Source organism: Engraulis encrasicolus, chromosome 13 (genome assembly GCF_034702125.1).
Source record: "Engraulis encrasicolus isolate BLACKSEA-1 chromosome 13, IST_EnEncr_1.0, whole genome shotgun sequence".
NCBI classification, from domain to species: Eukaryota; Metazoa; Chordata; class Actinopteri; order Clupeiformes; family Engraulidae; genus Engraulis; species Engraulis encrasicolus.
In genome coordinates this window covers 25,014,577-25,031,568 of record NC_085869.1, presented here as the reverse complement: position 1 = coordinate 25,031,568, position 16,992 = coordinate 25,014,577, and the positions used below count along the sequence as shown (strand labels likewise).

Below are 16,992 nucleotides of genomic sequence, written 5' to 3'. Positions count from 1 at the left end.
ACTACTTTTGCATTACTTAAATTACTTTCACCAAAAGAACTGTAGGTCTAAATATGGATATGGCAATTTATTACAGTGTAAATCAAGCTCATGAGTCAGAAGGTGTTTTTGGCTGCATGCAGACTAAAAATGACCAGATTCGGGAATAGCTTCCTTCTGACCCACCACACTAAATACCACAAAAATCCAGGTCATTGTAATACATTGTAACTTAAGTTACTTATTGTAACTAGGTAAATATTACAGATGTTTGCCCTGTAATTCCTTACATTACTGCATTACAGCAAAAAGTAATGCATTACAGTAATTGATTACTTTTGTAATGCATTACTGCCTAACACTGTATATTCTCAATATCTTATTTATGTTTTAGTCGAACTGCACATTGGAGACTGGTCAAATGCAATTTCAAACTTCTGCAGCTAACGCTGTCATATTGAGAAGAAAGTACACTTGACTTTACATAACTCAAACATTCCAGCACATATTCTGTTGCATGTGGCTCTTTCAATCGCCAGTGTGTTGAGGTGGTGAGTTTGAGGCACAAGGGGAAGGATTGCGCGGCCGGGAACACCTCAGTTACACATGGCATGGGTACAACCAGGATGTGCACTGGGTGTGTTAATGCTGCTCGCCTATATATTTTTATGGGGTGGGTCACTTCATTAGTGATAACCATTAAAAAGCTACCAACCTCAAAGGTCTATCAAATCTAAACATAAACTGGGCATAAGTACTTAAAAAATTGTAGCACCAGATGGTACCACCGGCATGCTACATTTTAGGTACTTGGCTGGAGGACTAAAGACTTACTTATGCAGGTAAGCACTGTATTGGCTTGTCTTTTCAGGGCAGTCATGGGTGAGCGGTTAGGGCGTCAGACTTCCATCCCAGAGGTTGCCGGTTCGACTCCCGACCCGCCAGGTTGGTGGGGGGAGTAATCAACCAGTGCTCTCCCCCATCCTCCTCCATGACTGAGGTACCCTGAGCATGATACCGTCCCACCGCACTGCTCCCCATGAGGGCTGCCCCCTTGCACTGGTGAGACATAAATGCAATTTCGTTGTGTGCAGTGTTCACTTGTGTACTGTGGAGTGCTGTGTCACAATGACAATGGGAGTTGGAGTTTCCCAATGGGCTTTCACTTTTCATTTTTGTTGTTGTTCCTCTGATTCCCCATTGATATATGGACAAAATAGAGAAGAGACGTAAGAGACGATAAGAACAGACGTAGCAAAGGGGCCTGATAAGATTCTGATCAGTAACCACACTTTGTATGCAGAGTTGCAATGCCTGTCAGTATATGCAGTGTTCAATCAAAAGTAGACTGTATCTGGCCAAATATGTAACATCTTTCAAGTTCCACACTGCCCTATATCAGAGAAATATTATTGACAGACAACATTGACAGGCAGACCGCCCCACCCCCACCACCCCAAAGTCTCAGATCCTCTGATCTTCCCACCTCTTCGAGGCATATATTGATGACTACCACCCCCTTCTGAAATAAAAACATTCATCCCAGGCCCTATACATGAGGCCTTGTATGCACCGCTCAAAACATGTGTAAGGTCATCTGTGAAGGTAAAAAGGAAACAGATAAGTAGTAGGCCTAAATAAATACACTTTTTAAATCATTTCCAAATTACCCACTCATAGAGCCTTCTGCAACACCACTGTACCAAAAGTTGAATCTTTTTTCAGCTACATAATAAATGAGATAATATATCGGTCTGGACCTTTAGCTCAGCAGTATCATGCTATGTCTTCTAAGCCTGAACTGGAGCGTTGACTGGTGAACTAGCTCAGATCACCTCAGTTACACGAGTCATGACCGTATAGAGAAAAAAAAAACATCACAGAATGATAACGGCCATGCAGGATCCTTGGGAGGCCTATAGGAACTCTTTGCTCCCATCTAGTATGCTGGCCTCTGCAATGATCTGATTGCATCCTTTTCAAAGCCCATGTTTCCATTAACTTCAAAAGCCACAAGAAAAGGAATAACCACAGTATGGTTATTATTTGTGTGAGACACATTATGAAGACTTAATATTTTCTTTTCATAAAAGACAAGAAAAATGCTAGCCTCTGATTCTCAGACAATCACACAGCAATAGAGAGACCTGGACATGATAGTAGCGTATGGGGTAAGAGCAAAAGAGCGCCTGACAAAGCAGCTCCTGTGGGCTAGTGATAAGCTCCTAATCCACAGGGGCTGAGAATACACAAGGGCCTGTCTTCCACACTCCATGCCTGGCTGGAATAGAGATGAGGATAGATTTTTTTTCTTTCTCTCACACATGGTTTGTGAACCAGCTGTTGTTGCATTCAGGTGATGTTTTCATAGCAGGGGCAACACCACACACAACTGTGACCTGAATGTGTGTGTGTGCTATGCGGCAGCTATGGCTACTATATGTGCAATGATGTGCCTAATGTCTTGTCTTTTCTGTATTTATGCATGTAGCCTTTGATAGGCCTAATTGGACACCTTATTTTCCTTATTTCCTTCTGTACAGATAAATGATAATCCAGTAGCAACCAAATGCACTATATGAATTCTGTATTTTTTCCACTAAATAATGGCTAAAATAATGTTTTTTTAATTCTTGATTGTAATGCATATGTCGCTTTTATTTGTCTTACAGCAGATTAGGCCCTAATACTACCACAGATCAGTTGCTCCACAAGTCTTTCTAGAATGTTTCAAAGTGTTCTTGCTCCACCTAGCGGTGATAGTGATGCGACCTTGACTACTAATATCAAAGGCAAGTGGGTTGTTTTCAGAACCTAACTTTCTTCAGTTTCGTTGAGTATGTCCATTAAAAACAAAGGGTAAGATAACACAAACATTCTGTTTAACACGAAATAAAAAAAGATGTTAGTCTGCCCACTGATGATGGGATGCTGTTGCCACCTCATCTTGGCCCTTGTATCCAGGAAATAGGCTAACTTACCGAGCAACAGGCATATCATCTATCCGCACAGCAGGTCATCTTCACCGGAGGAATACGGGAAAGAAATTCAGGTCCACTTGTTAACTAATAGAGGAGAGAGGACAATACATTGGTAAGTCATACTTTACACATATTAACACATCTTAACAGATTATGAGAAATTGTATTCCAGTTCTCCTTTTAGAGCTTGGGGGTATCTTATGTAGCTTGTATGCAAATTTTGTTTACGAATCGACCCGAACGTCAACAATGTGCTCATCAAAAATGTGTTAGCACAGCAGCATAGCTAATTCTTCATTATTCATATATAGTAGCCTAATGTTTTTGTCCGTGTCTCTTTCGTTCTCTATAAACTGCGTGCATCTGCAAGTCAACAGGGTAGCCAGTCTTTCAGCTCCATCAGAACAAGTTACAGAAAGCGTGTAGGATCCCTTTCAGACTTTATCAATTAAACGTAAGCTGCCTGGTCAGCCAAAGAGGCACCATTTTTACAAGGACTGTATAGTGTTTTGCTTGAAAAAATACAAGTTTAACTTGCGCATATTCTAGAGAAAATGATGATGCGCCAAAAGATGCTCCAGACATGCGTGACAACAATAGGCCTACATGTCTGTCTCAAACAGTGCTCAACATGTGGAAGTCGGACTTACCACCCAGTTATGAAGAGTCGAGGGATCACCCGCCTGCCTATGGATTCACCCAGCCTGGGATGAATTATCCTAGTCCGCATCCCAGCCAGACAGCACAGTCTCAAACTGGGATGAGACAGGGGCCTGGCTATTCCAGGTCTGGTTTTCCTTCCATCATTCCCACATCCAGGTCGTCGCCAGAGTACGGTCAAAACATGGGTGAGTTGGGAATTGGATTTTATAAATGTTGTTGTTGTTGTTGTTTGGTTGTTGTTGTTTTTGTCAGAGTAGGGAGAGTAACATTATGCTAGTCAGTTGTGTTGTCTTCTTTTTTGTGGTGGGTATAGGCTACTGTAGGCCTATATTTTGACATTTTTGAGGTGGGTATTTGTGCTATTCTAAATAATGGATAAATCAATTTTAGGTGGATAATAAAATCCCTGATATTTTGAGGTGTGTATACCTGTGTTCTATGTACCCCACTGCTGCTGGTACAACCACTAAAGTACAGACATGTCTACTCTGTAATAACGCTATTAGACCTACTGCATGCATAGGCACTTGGGCCATGTGCCATGGGCCCACTGCCCTTCTATACTGTTCCAATTCTTCATTCATGTTCAAATGATCCATGTCATGCCATACTTTGCCCCCCATGTTGTTGTTCTTTTTGTTTTACTATACTCATTTCATACAACTTCTATTGCTGTTCTACCCACATTCTCTGTTTTCATTCGTTATATATTTTGCCACAGACTCCGATTACTCTGCTATGTGGGACAGCAGGGCAGTTCGTCATGCATTTGTGCGAAAAGTAAGAAAACCCAGACAGAAATCATGTTGAAGCCTATTTTTTCTCTGATGGTAACTTCTCTAGTGATTGAGCTGAATGTCTCATTCAGTATCGCTGTGCCTACTCCACTGAACTAACTTGTCCTCACTCTTATCCCCCCACTCTTCAGGTGTACCTGATCTTAGCAGCCCAGCTGATCTTCACCGTGTCCATTGTGGCAGTGTTTGTTTTCGTGTAAGTATCAAATATGGCCCTTAACGTTAACGTACAAATATTTGTCGAAAAGCATTGCTGCCCGGGCTGCAGACGTGCACTGTTTGACAACCTGTTTGTGTACCCTCTGCCAGCCAGCCTGTTCGTCTGTTTGTGGTCCAAAACCCGGCCATGTATTGGGCATCATTGTAAGTGTACATTTCAACCTGTCCAATAACCACCATAGCTGAGAAATTACTAAACAACTATGCAAAATCAATAGTGAATAAGGTATTAAATGGTGTTTGGATATCCGAGTGATACATAATTAATTAATGTAAGTTTTGCTGAATAAGGACATCATTTTCCTTGACTCTGCATCTCTTTCCTGTTAGCGCTATTTACTTTGTGACCTACATGGCTCTGATATGCTGTGAACCGGCACGGTGAGTGCAATACTTTCTGTCCACTTTGAAACTAAAGTTTATCAACACACAAACCAACCTTGTATAAATCACTGGAACGCATGATTGATAATTATTTGTTGGTGTGGTGTTTGTTTATTTTAGGAGACGACACCCACTGAATTTGGTCCTCCTCTCTGCTTTTGTGAGTTACTCCTTCATCATTATTCTAGATATTTAGCATTATTACATTGTTGTGAATGTTTCATGCACATATTCATTTGGAAAAACAATAACGGATTATCAATTTAAGAGAAGATACGTATAGGTGTGGACTGAAATAAAATAATAATAAAATAAAAAAGTTAACTGAGCCTTTCTGTTGCAGACCATTGCCATGTCGTATATGACAGGGACAATATCAAGGTTTGTCTGTTTACCTTTGCATCTTAAGGGTGTTTTCACACCTGGTCCCTTTCAGCCATTTAAGTGAACTCAAACCTGTGACTCAGCATTTTTCTCATATGAATATGAATGCTCCAAAGTGTACCCAGACCTTTTGGAAGTGAACCGTACTGAGACCTTTATTGATGTGGTCTCAGTGCAGTTCACTTATGAGTCCTGACAAGTTACACTTGTGACTTGAGGTAATCAGTGTAATCAGCTCTAGAGTATTGTCTAGCTGTGATAAGAAAGAGGACTGACACACATAAAAGTCTAACAGGACCAGAAAGAGCAGCCGGTTCTTTTTGCAATACACTCAACATTATGAACAAAAAACAGACCTGAGTGAGTCCTTATGTTGTTGTTTCACTTTTTGGTCCACGTAAAGAGGACTGAGTTTGGTTCATTTAAAAGGGGACTAGGTGTGAAAATTACCCTTACTAATACTAGCACATCCGTGCAATTATTTGGAAATGTTCAACCATGTTTACATCTTTCCTCTCTCTATTACAGCTTTTATGACACAAAGGCAGTTTTTCTCGCTCTGGGAATAACAGCCATCGTGTGTATAATTGTCACCATCTTCAGTTTCCAAACCAAGGTACAGTGGAGCAGGGAAGGCAACAGGGGCGGGCAGGGGTGTCATTCAGGGAGGTCAAGTGTGACTAAGTGACCAGAGTCCTACCAGGGCCCACACAGTGTCTGATTTCTGTAGATAATATATGGTTGGGGGGGTCCATTGCAGCTGATTGTACATAGGGCCCACAATTTGCTGCTACTCCCCCGGGGACAGGGAAAAGGGGTAATTTGTCACAGGCCCAGTGAGGGGGGCAAAATTGGGTTCTCATTACATTGTATATATTGTGGGGGGGGGGGTCTTAGAGATGACTGTGTCCCGGGCCCAGCCAAAGCTGTTGGCCCTGTAGAGGAGAATGGGGAAGCTGCTGTATCAAGGCTTGCTATCCACCACCACCACCACCACCACCGTCCCCACTCAGCTCAGTGTGAATGCGCCTTTGTCACTGCCATCAGACAGCCACTTTGTCTAGGAGCACAATGGGACACTGTCTCTTTTTAAATATGCATGGCATTTTAGAACATAATCGCTGTAGCTGTTGTCAAACACATGATGTAACTGAACATTCTGATTGTACCCTTTGATGTGGATTAAAAGAAAAAAAAATCAGGTCAGAAATTGCCACACTCTGAAATGTTGGCTAGACAGTACCTTGCGCCCATGCTTCTATTTTCAATTCAACATGGCATTAGTGACTGGGCATTGGGGATTTAATTGCACATAATTCTGATAAACACTGAATGCTTGCAGGTGGATTTCACAGCTTGCAGCGGGCTCTTCTGTGTACTTGGCATCGTTGTGATGGTCACTGGAATCATCACAGCAATCGTGCTCTCATTCCAATATGTAAGTCCAAAAGAAGACTCATTTTCACCAAGTCCAAATGGAGCCATTTACCACAGTAATGAGCAGGCTGTCCGCAAAATGTACAATCCAGTGGCATGCATCTCTTCCAGCCTTTCATTTAATCAGCAAATTGTATTTTTATGTAGTAATGCCAATCAAATACATCATCTTAATTAATCACACAAGTATCAGGTGATCTGGAAGGCAATGTATTGTGAATTGTTGCTCTACTGCATAGATGTTCTCCATGCTGGATGCAGGTTGCCCAAGAGTCGAGTAAATGTTTATCACTTCATAAATTATAATGTGAGCTACGAAAACGCATCACCATTAAAGTGCTGCAAGTCTATCCGCACTACACTAAGGGTCATTGTCCTTTTCCTGTGTTAGATACCCTGGCTTCACATGCTCTACGCAGCCATTGGAGCCATCGTCTTCACACTGGTGAGTTCTTGTGTGGAGTGCGGTTACTGCCATGTCATTATTGTCCTGTGTTTGTTACTGGCACTTGTCTTAAAGATATACAGTATGTATAATTTATTTTAGGTTAATTTCCAAAATATTTGCTTCCCATTTATAAAGTCTGACCTTTTAAATTGATATGTACTAAATTAATTTTAAAAAAGTTTATACTAGTCTGACCAGAGTTGGTTTTACAGGCAAAGATGGCTATGATTGACTGGTAATTCAAAATGGCAGATTAACATATACTGTATGCTGGATCTCAAATGGTGCACTTGTGCACTTCAATGTCCATGTTTCAGTGCGTATGGCGTAGTAGTTACACACTGAAACATAGTGCCCGAAGTTTTTGAGATCCAGCATTAGAGAGGTTACACCTATTTGAAAAGGGTCCACGACTCCACGTCACTTCACCTCCAAGAAGTGAGAAATTGACGGTGGTAGTACATATTAACAAAAGAAAGTTGACATTTGTGAATGGGCAGCATGCATTCAGGAAATAAGTAACTAAAATACTACACACTGACTAGACCTTTAAGTCTCCATGTTTGGCTCCCACCTTGCAGTTCTTGGCGTACGACACCCAGCTGCTGATCGGAAACCGAACCCACTCGCTCAGCCCAGAAGAGTATGTCTACGGAGCGCTGGCACTGTATGTCGACATTGTCCAGATCTTTCTCTTTTTGTTACAACTTCTTGGATCATCAGAGTAGGGGCAGTGCTTTGTCTCAAGGAAATAAAGGGAATAAAGTGTTTTAAATTACCTCACGTGCTGGCATTTCACCAAGCAACTGTGTAAAATCCTGCAGTACACTGTAACCACTACATTAGTTAGATCCTTCAGTTGTAATCTTAACCCATTTTAAATGTGTGTCATCTATCTGTTTCGGAGTTTGTATTATCACATCTTGTAATAACAAATGTCATCAAAAGTTATCCATCAAAGTTATTTATCATTACTTACACCTGTGTTTTCTTTATACTTTGCACTGGAGGTCAAGAATATTCAGCAACATATTTGGCATGTCTGTTATACAGAAATGATGTGTCTTTTGTTTAAGTAGCATTTTTTTCACAGGAAGTCTTTGTAAAAATATTAATTAGAATCCTGTTACATGAATGTTCTGACTGGGATAGGTGCACAGTGACAGGAAATTAAATCATATCATATAATAGCAGACAGAGATATCAGAATTTGTAATAACTGGAGTGAAATCATCAAATCACCTTTCCAAAAAAATGTTTAAAATCCTCCTCCCCAACTTCATCAGGGGTTATGTTGTGCAGAGAGAGAGAGAGAGAGAGTTAATTTGTTAAGAAGCCAACAGAAGGCTGTGCTGTTAACATTTTTCTTGACTACCTCTCTATGGCCTGCACCGTTATTTTAGTAGATAACGTAACTTACATTTTGTAGATGATCATTAGCCTGGTTCCTACCAGATCTCTGTGTGTGTGTGTAGCTCTGGAGCCCCCTGGTGGCGCCCAACACACACAGAGGTCTGGAAGCATGTAGCAGGATTCCATTTCTCCAGTCAAAAAATAATCGGAGCATTTATTGCTCCAATATCAATGGCTTTGAGGAGTCACAGGACATATCATAGAATATATTGACGCTTTAGAGATCAACAGAAAGGCATTTGTTGATATTGACGCAATAAATGCTCAAATTATTTTTGACTGGAGAAATGGAATCCTGCTCCCAGACCTAGTAGTGGCACTCACGAAGCTGCGCGGAACTACAGATCGGGCAAGAGCCAGGCAAGACGATCATGCCATGGCGCCACAAACCTGCTTTTGGTTTGAATGTAGCCTACAGTAACAAGAGGTTGTGTGTAATCTACAGATCCATTACACTGGCTATGAATGAAGCATATGATGAATTTGTCTTAATTTATAATTATTAAGCACTTTCCAGTGTAAGTACTCCTGGGCCACGTCAAATAATATGGTAGGATGTTGACATGGGTGTCCCATCAATTGTATGAATTGCAAAAATGCACTTTATAATTAATCTCTAATAAAGAGACATATTCAAAAAGTACTGCTTACAAGCCTTACATCATTGCAAAGACTCCACTACCGCTACTGAAAGAAGTTTTTTTTTTTTGCTGCATGCTACACAAAACGTCATTTTGAGAATTAATTTCCTTTTGTCTGCGAGGACTCCCGTCTACAGAGCCCGTGTATATGGTGGGGGTTGAGAAACCATATTAAAGGAATAAAATAGGAGACACAAACACAATTACTCAGTGCAGACATAATCACAACTCAATCACCTGCCCCATGCAGGCTGGTAATGAATAGAGCGACGTGTTCCTCTGTCTGTAGACGTTTCCAATTATTGGCACACACGTAATGAGCTGTATCTCCACACTGATTTCAGCCTTCATTTCAGTCCACTTGCCGTTTGTCATTATGACTTGCCCAACAGCCATTCCCATCAGCGTTGCAAGTTGAACATTGAAAACAAGCTGTCGACATAATGCTGGATGTACAGCCACCCGAAAGCTCATAAAATATTGAGGAAAAAATGCTGTATATAAAAGGAAGAAAGACATGTCTTCCTCTAGAAAATGGAAGGATGAGCGCTAAGTGATTGAGCAGCCTAAATGATATTTTAAAACAGTGGTTCTCAATCTTTTTTGAAGAAATGCCCACATGGCCTCATCACAAGCCTCCGAATACCCCATTGACACAGCATCATAAGCATGTCAACGCCCCCCTTAGTATTAAAAAAAATAAATGGACTAATGCCCCCCACTGGCAACTAAGCACCGCCCCCTCTCAGCTGAATCCTTCTCTACACCCTCCTAGCAGATACGGCTCTGCCTCCTAGTGCTTCCGCCCCCTGGGGGCCCCCCGTTGAGAAACAGTATTTTAAAATGTCAGCCATTAATCATGATCCATGTACACATTGTTATGATGACCTAATAAAGACTACTTTTTAAAGTCTTACTGAAAGTGAATATTCATGCAAGTCATTCTTCTAGAATAGATGCATTTATTTTACCTTCTTTTTTTAAAAACATTTATTACAATTAACACTTAGGTACCATTAAAACAATGATTTAATCTCGACAGCCGTACAGGGTTTTCAGTGTGAAAAGTAGCAAAGTTGGACTTGTAGAAAAGGATAAGACATCTACGGATGACTACCTAACACTGAAGGGGCTAGCCTAAGTGAAAACTGTCCTACATGTTTGTGACAGCGTTGTCATCCATCTAGATCATTTAGGACACTTTGATTCCCTTTGAGTGAGTGGCATGTGTACATATATATTAGATTTCATCTGTCAAATTCTGTTAAATCTGTCTTTCATCCTGCAGACCTGCCATCTTACTAGAGTTAAGTACTTTGATTAAGCGGGTGTGTGCACCGACACGTTTGTAATCAGTTACAGCAGCACTAAGAGTGTCATGGCACTTGTTCACTCCCCCCGACATGGGTTTGGGTTGTGGGAAACAGAGTGGTGACGGTGGCAGCGATGGCGAACAATCCTCTGCAGGCGATTCTGGTTCCAGCGAGCCCCTTAGGGAGTGAGGCGTTTGGGGTCGCGGGGGAACATGGATGTCTGACGGATGTTGTGGAGCCCCAGGTACAGCATGGTCACTCTCTCCAGCCCTGAAAAGAGGAGAAGAAGAAAAAAAACACAAGAGCAAGCTTATTAGTGGAGGAAGGAACTATATTTCCCCAGATACCCTTTCTTCTCAGCAATCCCAGACTTATTACTGAGCTGCAATGGGAGTGTGGGTTCGTACCGATGCCACCGCCGGCGTGTGGAGGAGCTCCGTAACGGAAGGAGTCGATGTATGCCTTGATCTTCTCCAGGTCTGCAACAGAGCAAAAGTAGTAAAAGTTGACATGGGAAGGTACCACTTTAGGATGGCATGTAGCTCAAAGCAACAACTTTCCACCCACTGTTATATGGCACGTCTTTACACACTATACCCACATTTCATGACATACTATGAGGGCAGGTTGTATTTGACCCTGTAATGTTTAGAAAGTGTTCCTCCTACTGTTGGGTAAAACAATGGTATTTAGTAGATTATATTTACCATATACTCTACTCCAGTGGTTCTTAACCTGGGGTGCGGGCACCCCCTGGGGGTGCGCCAGAGATTTCAGGGGGTGCGCGGAACTTTGTTTGTGTTGAGGTTATTACTAAAATTCAGGTTCCAAATATTATAATTATGCCAAATCAAGACCAAATTAAAACATCTTTTGGACCTATTGAAAGACATTTAAGTATTGATTAATGTCTAAAACAAGAATCATTGTAATTATTCACTTAAATAATTTTTTTAGTGCATATACATGTGTAGACGTTTGGGATGGGGGTGCGCGGCTTGTCTTGGGCACATGTAAGGGGGTGCTTCAAGAAAAAAGGTTAAGAACCACTGATCTATACATTATATGAATACTGTTACCAAGCACAGTTACTGTGCTTTAAATGAGACTATTGCTTGAGAGCTTGCAGTGTTGTTTATTTTGCGTACCTGCAAAAACAATACACCCGGCCAACATCCAAAAAAAAAGCATAAAGCCCTCCAGAGGAGGGTTGTCATGTTACCGATGTTGTGGTGCACGGCCCTCTTGGTGTTTATTTTATGTAGCTAGTACATTGAAAACAATACACCAAACTAGGGACGCAAATTATCAATTAATTCATTAATCATAAGTTGATAGTCTTATCGATCGACTTACGATTAATTGATAAGCAGCGTTTTCCCCCGAAATCTCAATGTTTCTTGGAAAAAAAACTACTACATCTACAAAAAAATATTAAAAATTGAGATAAAATACCATATTTGAATTAATTCTATTTCAATGCTTTAATCCGAAGGTGATTTCAATATTCCCACTATTCACACCCCTCTTCACACACACTTTTCACATGCCCATTTCACCTGGGTCTCTTGTCAGTTGAATTGTCGATTAATTGCGATTAATGTTTTTTTAATCGATGAATGCATTGATCCCTACAACACCAAACATCCAAAATCAAAAGTATCAAGCCCCCGGAGTGGAGGGTTGCTGGGCGTTACCGATGTTGTGGTGCATGGCCCTCTTGGTGTCTATTTTATGTAGTTAGTACATTGTGTTTATCCAGATCACACCGCACTCTGGATTAAAAGGTGCCAAACATAAAACTGTGTAAAATTGAAAGAAAAATGTCTGCACACTTAAATCCCCCTAGTGTTCTTTTTAATAATAGGCCAAGCTTTTGGTCTACTGACCTTCCTCAGGGCTCAGTTACAAAAAATTTTACAGACATTTTTCTTTCAATTTTATGTAGTTAGTACATTGAAAACAATACACCAAACATCCAAAATCAAAAGTATCAAGCCCCCGCGGTGGAGGGTTGCTGGGCGTTACCGATGTTGTGGTGCATGGCCCTCTCGGTGAGCAGCTGGGCGTCGTGTATCCTCTGAGCCCCCGACAGGATCTCCTCTCCCCTCATGAACATGTCGTAGGAGTTGGAGTATTTCTGCAAGCACAGCGAGTCACGTCAGAGCTGGGTGTCAGCGAGTGCAGTCACAGGAGGATGAAGATATGTGGGTGTGGTAGAGGACAGGATGATTTTTTGTAATTTTGGGGCTGGGCATTGAAACCTACCGGGCTGCTGGGGTCTGGCATGGTGTAGAAAGGTCTGACGGCCAGAGGGTATTTGTCCAGCACGTAGAAGTCAGTGTCATACTGCAAGCAGAAAAAAAGAAAAGAGATGAGCTAAGTCCCATTGTTTTACCATTGATGACACTCGCATATCAGTGATTGAATTATAAAGGCTAAAGAAAGACATGTTCACACCTTTTCCTTCACGAGGCGGCCGAGCAGCTTTTCATTGGGTGTACTGCAAAGGAAGAAAACCACACATTTGGAATTACAAACAATTTCTTACATATTTAGGATTCCATATCTTAAGGGGCGTTGATGATATTATTATCGCAATTAAATTAATATTCATGCTATTAGATATTGTGTCACTATCAAAATTGTATTATGGTGGTACTAGCAGAGAAAATGTTTCAAGTGCTCTAGATCAGTGGTTCTCAACTGGAACAGTCTTGGGACCCACCATTTTCCAATCTCACTCAGTCGCGACCCAATTTTTTTTTGCAATTCTCGAATTACTGGTTGCACGCTACTATCGCGCATAAGCATTATGATTTTATCTATGACGACAGATGACAAGTTCAATCGCCTATGAAAATAAAAGTTGTAAATTGTTGCAGGGAAAGTTGGATGTTTTTTTTGTTTTTTTAGCGAATCAATGAATGATGATTTTTTTTACACCATGGCTCTGCGACCCACCCATGACCTCTCCACGACCCACTTTTGGGTAGCGACCCACCAGTTGAGAAACATTGCTCTAGATCAGTATTTCTCAAACTTTGTCAGACTTGAGGACCAACTCACCTAAGGTCCTCCTCGTCACCCATCTCCACGCCTGCGGCCCGCAACATGGCCACTCCCTCCAGGTACTCCAGCCTCAGCGTGGGCTCCAGGAACTTGAAGGGCTCGCTGGGGTACTGCTTATTCACCATCTGGATCTCCGTCTGGAAGCTGACAAGCACAACAACGCACGCCTTGAAAATAAGCTTCAATCCAGGCCCCGCCGTGGCTCAAACGGTAGCCGGGCACTGCACTGTTACCCCAGGGACTCGACCCGAGGTAATTTCCCGATCCTCCCCCGTCTCTCTCTCCCCCTCGTTTCCTGTCCCACTTTTCACTGTGCCCGACCCCCATAAATATATACATATAAAAAACGAAAATAGGCTTCCAATAACTGCTCTCTTCTGACAGAGCCCCTTCATAACAAAATGAATCCGCATCGTCCATAACCCATTGCATGATCATGTCATCATGCATGCTCTGTACTCCCACACTTGGCATATTTATATTGCATACTCTCTACTCTTTGCATATTTACATATATTTATACGTTTCTATTATTTGTACAATGCTGTACTCTGAACCTCCCTACACTTAAATCGCAGCCATCTCGGTCCCCTTTTGTAAAAAAAAACTTTGATGATGATGTTTCTGCAACTTCATGGTGTTCTGATTGTCACGCACTGCATCACCAACAGAGGGCAGCAAAACCTTTTCATCATACACTTCACACAACACTTCAACATTTTCCATTTCATGCAATCAAAGAGACAAAAGACAGTGGCGAAAAAAACACACACAGTTCCCCATTGCAGTGGAAAATGCTCTACAGTTGCATCATCCACATCATACAGCTGGTTGGCAAATCACAAACCACAGTCACGCAAGACGACTTGGCACCAGTGCATAGAGGTTGTGTAACTATCTGAAGTGGAGCTTATATTACCTTTGTATAACACCGTTAGCAAATTGACAAAGTCAATAAGTGAATGTGTAAAGTGTGACCAGACAGAGACACGTTCAGTACACACACACACACACACACACACACACACACACACACACACACACACACACACACACACACACACACACACACACACACACACACACACACACACACACACACACACACACACACACACACACACACACACACACACACACACACAGAAAAGGTTCACAATAGAAGCCCATTTGGCGGTCAGTCACACATACTTGTCTCGGAGCCCTTTGAAGATCTGCACCATGGTGTCGGTGATGGAGTCGATGACCTCGTGGTAATGGTAGTTGAAGGCCAGCTCAATATCCAGGCCCACAAACTCAGTCAAGTGGCGATGGGTGTTTGAATCCTCAGCCCTGAAAACTGACAAAACCGATACGCGGCTAATTAAAGGTCTGATAACAAAAATGTGATTAGACATTATCAGTTAACATTGTAACAGTTTGTTAGTTTTCTTTTCACAGTGTGTTAGGTGCAACACGTAATGCAAAAGAGCACGCCACTGACTAGACAACCAGGTGTTAATCCAAGTAATTAAGTGGTTTAGTGAGGTGTTAAACTCTAAAAATAAGAGTCACAAAATTGCTCGTTCAGATGTTGCCCAACTTTACCATGACAACGTCCCCCATAATCAAGTAGATTCCAGCCCCCCTTACATGGGTCATGTCACACTATTTCTTTCTGTTTTACAATCATAGTCTATGTCTGTGTGCCAGTGCCGCATTTAGACATATAAAATAACAATAATAGCAGTAATATTCAGAGATGCGATAGATTATTATAATAATCTATTGCATCTCTGAATATTACTGCTATTATTGTTATTTTATATGTCTAAATTATAATAATGCGCTTCTTAACGTATGTGTATATTGTTCATCTTATTTTTGTTTATTCTGATGTAGAGTAGAGTTGAGTTCTTTTATTAATCCCGAGGTAAATTAAGGCGTCTGACAGCTGACATCAATACACACATACAAAAAATACACACATACAGACCTAACACACATTATTGCACATTGCAGTAGACATACTGTATAGCAAACATTTGAGTATAGCAATTGGCCTTACATCAGTTCACGTACACACACCCAAGCTCACTTTCTCTCACACACACACACACACACACACACACGCACACGCACACACAATTATTAATGTAGTAAATGATTGAATTATTTCTTATGCTATACTTTTTCCTCCAACTTGCAACAGACCCACTAGCACACCTTTGCCCCCCCCCCCACACACTTTGAAAACCACTGTGATCGTTAATTTGCTAGTCTAAGCACATGGATTGACACCCAAGTAAGTAAAACAATACCTCCCCACCATGACATAGTTAACGTGCAACTTTCAAGACTCCTGGGGCCTATACTAAGAAACTGGTTCAGGAGTAAATTAAATTATCTGAACATAACCTGGTTTGCTGCCGCACCAGCTTGTAAGTATAGGCCCCAGCACAACTGTCTTGCAACTTTTAAATGAGGACTGCCATGATTTCACCAGCAGAGGGCTCTATTGAACTGACAAAAAGAGGACTGAAAGACAGGTTCTCATTGGGAAAGTCATGTTTTCATTCCAAAAAAAAAGAAAAAACAGGAGTTTGAATAGTTTGCCCAGAATTCTGTCCATGACTCTACACTAACCCCAGCTTACATCGTGCAAGACACAGAATGCAAGAAACCTTTAGATTCCCAATTTTATGATTCAGGGAGAGTGTGCTCCCTCTCAAACACATATATAACAACAGCTTAAGTCCACTAACAAAAAGCCTGATGCCGTTTTCTGAGTAGTTTTGTTCATGGCTGGATTGCGTTTCGACTTCCAATAGACTGTTGAAGTCAAAATATAATCCAGGAATGAAATAATGAAAACAACAACAAAAAAGGATTTTAAATGTGAAGACTCCTCATACTGAAAACTAGAGTCAGCCTTTGTCCTGCAACTTTTCCAAGGATGTGCACAATCTTCACCTTCAACAAAAAGCCTGATACACCCACCAAAATCTTAGGCACCAAGCATCAAGCCAACAAAATGGTTCTTGTGCACCTATCTAACCACCTTCTCTTATTTAGTCATACATACAGTAACCAAACTTCAATAACTAAACTTATTCCGATAAGTCCTGCATTCCTGCTGTATGGGGTTGACATGTGCAGTGAGGTCCACTTGAGCCGTTGCTCGAAAACTAAAAGTGAAAATGGAATCCCTGGTGGTTTCCAAGCGCACACCAAAAACCGCTGGGGTACTTTCATACAGAGCTGATGCAATGTGCACCGGGG

At 41.5% G+C, this 16,992-nt stretch overlaps 2 protein-coding genes across 4 annotated transcripts in view; one reads left to right on the top strand and one right to left on the bottom strand.

The window, feature by feature from the left end:
- The first annotated feature begins 2,692 nt into the window (after positions 1-2,692).
- Positions 2,693-8,070, top strand: LOC134460911 (protein lifeguard 3). Of its 3 annotated transcripts, none has more exons than XM_063213532.1 (13): positions 2,693-2,838; positions 2,995-3,072; positions 3,584-3,808; positions 4,345-4,403; positions 4,552-4,616; positions 4,730-4,783; positions 4,970-5,020; positions 5,144-5,183; positions 5,367-5,404; positions 5,936-6,023; positions 6,750-6,845; positions 7,236-7,289; positions 7,874-8,070. In XM_063213532.1, exons 3-13 carry the CDS (start codon positions 3,592-3,594, stop codon positions 8,018-8,020), a joined length of 909 nt encoding a protein of 302 aa, XP_063069602.1. In that variant the 5' UTR covers positions 2,693-2,838; positions 2,995-3,072; positions 3,584-3,591; the 3' UTR covers positions 8,021-8,070. The 3 variants fall into 3 exon arrangements, with proteins under 3 accessions (XP_063069602.1, XP_063069601.1, XP_063069600.1); XM_063213531.1 differs by having other exon boundaries at positions 2,992-3,072; XM_063213530.1 differs by having other exon boundaries at positions 2,944-3,072.
- A 2,218-nt stretch (positions 8,071-10,288) lies between these two features.
- Positions 10,289-16,992, bottom strand: part of dars1 (aspartyl-tRNA synthetase 1) — a 31,415-nt gene continuing 24,711 nt past the window's right edge. Inside the window, exons 12-18 of the mRNA XM_063213529.1 lie at positions 14,923-15,070; positions 13,729-13,875; positions 13,120-13,162; positions 12,928-13,008; positions 12,688-12,799; positions 11,067-11,138; positions 10,289-10,929 (exon numbers count right to left, since the gene is read on the bottom strand). Coding sequence (XP_063069599.1) covers positions 10,838-10,929; positions 11,067-11,138; positions 12,688-12,799; positions 12,928-13,008; positions 13,120-13,162; positions 13,729-13,875; positions 14,923-15,070 — 695 coding nt within the window. The 3' untranslated portion in view covers positions 10,289-10,837. The remainder of the gene's footprint in view (positions 10,930-11,066; positions 11,139-12,687; positions 12,800-12,927; positions 13,009-13,119; positions 13,163-13,728; positions 13,876-14,922; positions 15,071-16,992) is intronic.

Coding starts and splice junctions, on each gene's coding strand:
- LOC134460911 (XM_063213532.1), top strand. CDS start 3,592: ATGTGGAAGTCGGACTTACCACCCAGTTATGAAGAGTCGAGGGATCAC. Junction 5,405..5,935: donor ATGACAGGGACAATATCAAG/GTTTGTCTGTTT, acceptor TCTCTATTACAG/CTTTTATGACACAAAGGCAG. Junction 6,024..6,749: donor TCTTCAGTTTCCAAACCAAG/GTACAGTGGAGC, acceptor GAATGCTTGCAG/GTGGATTTCACAGCTTGCAG.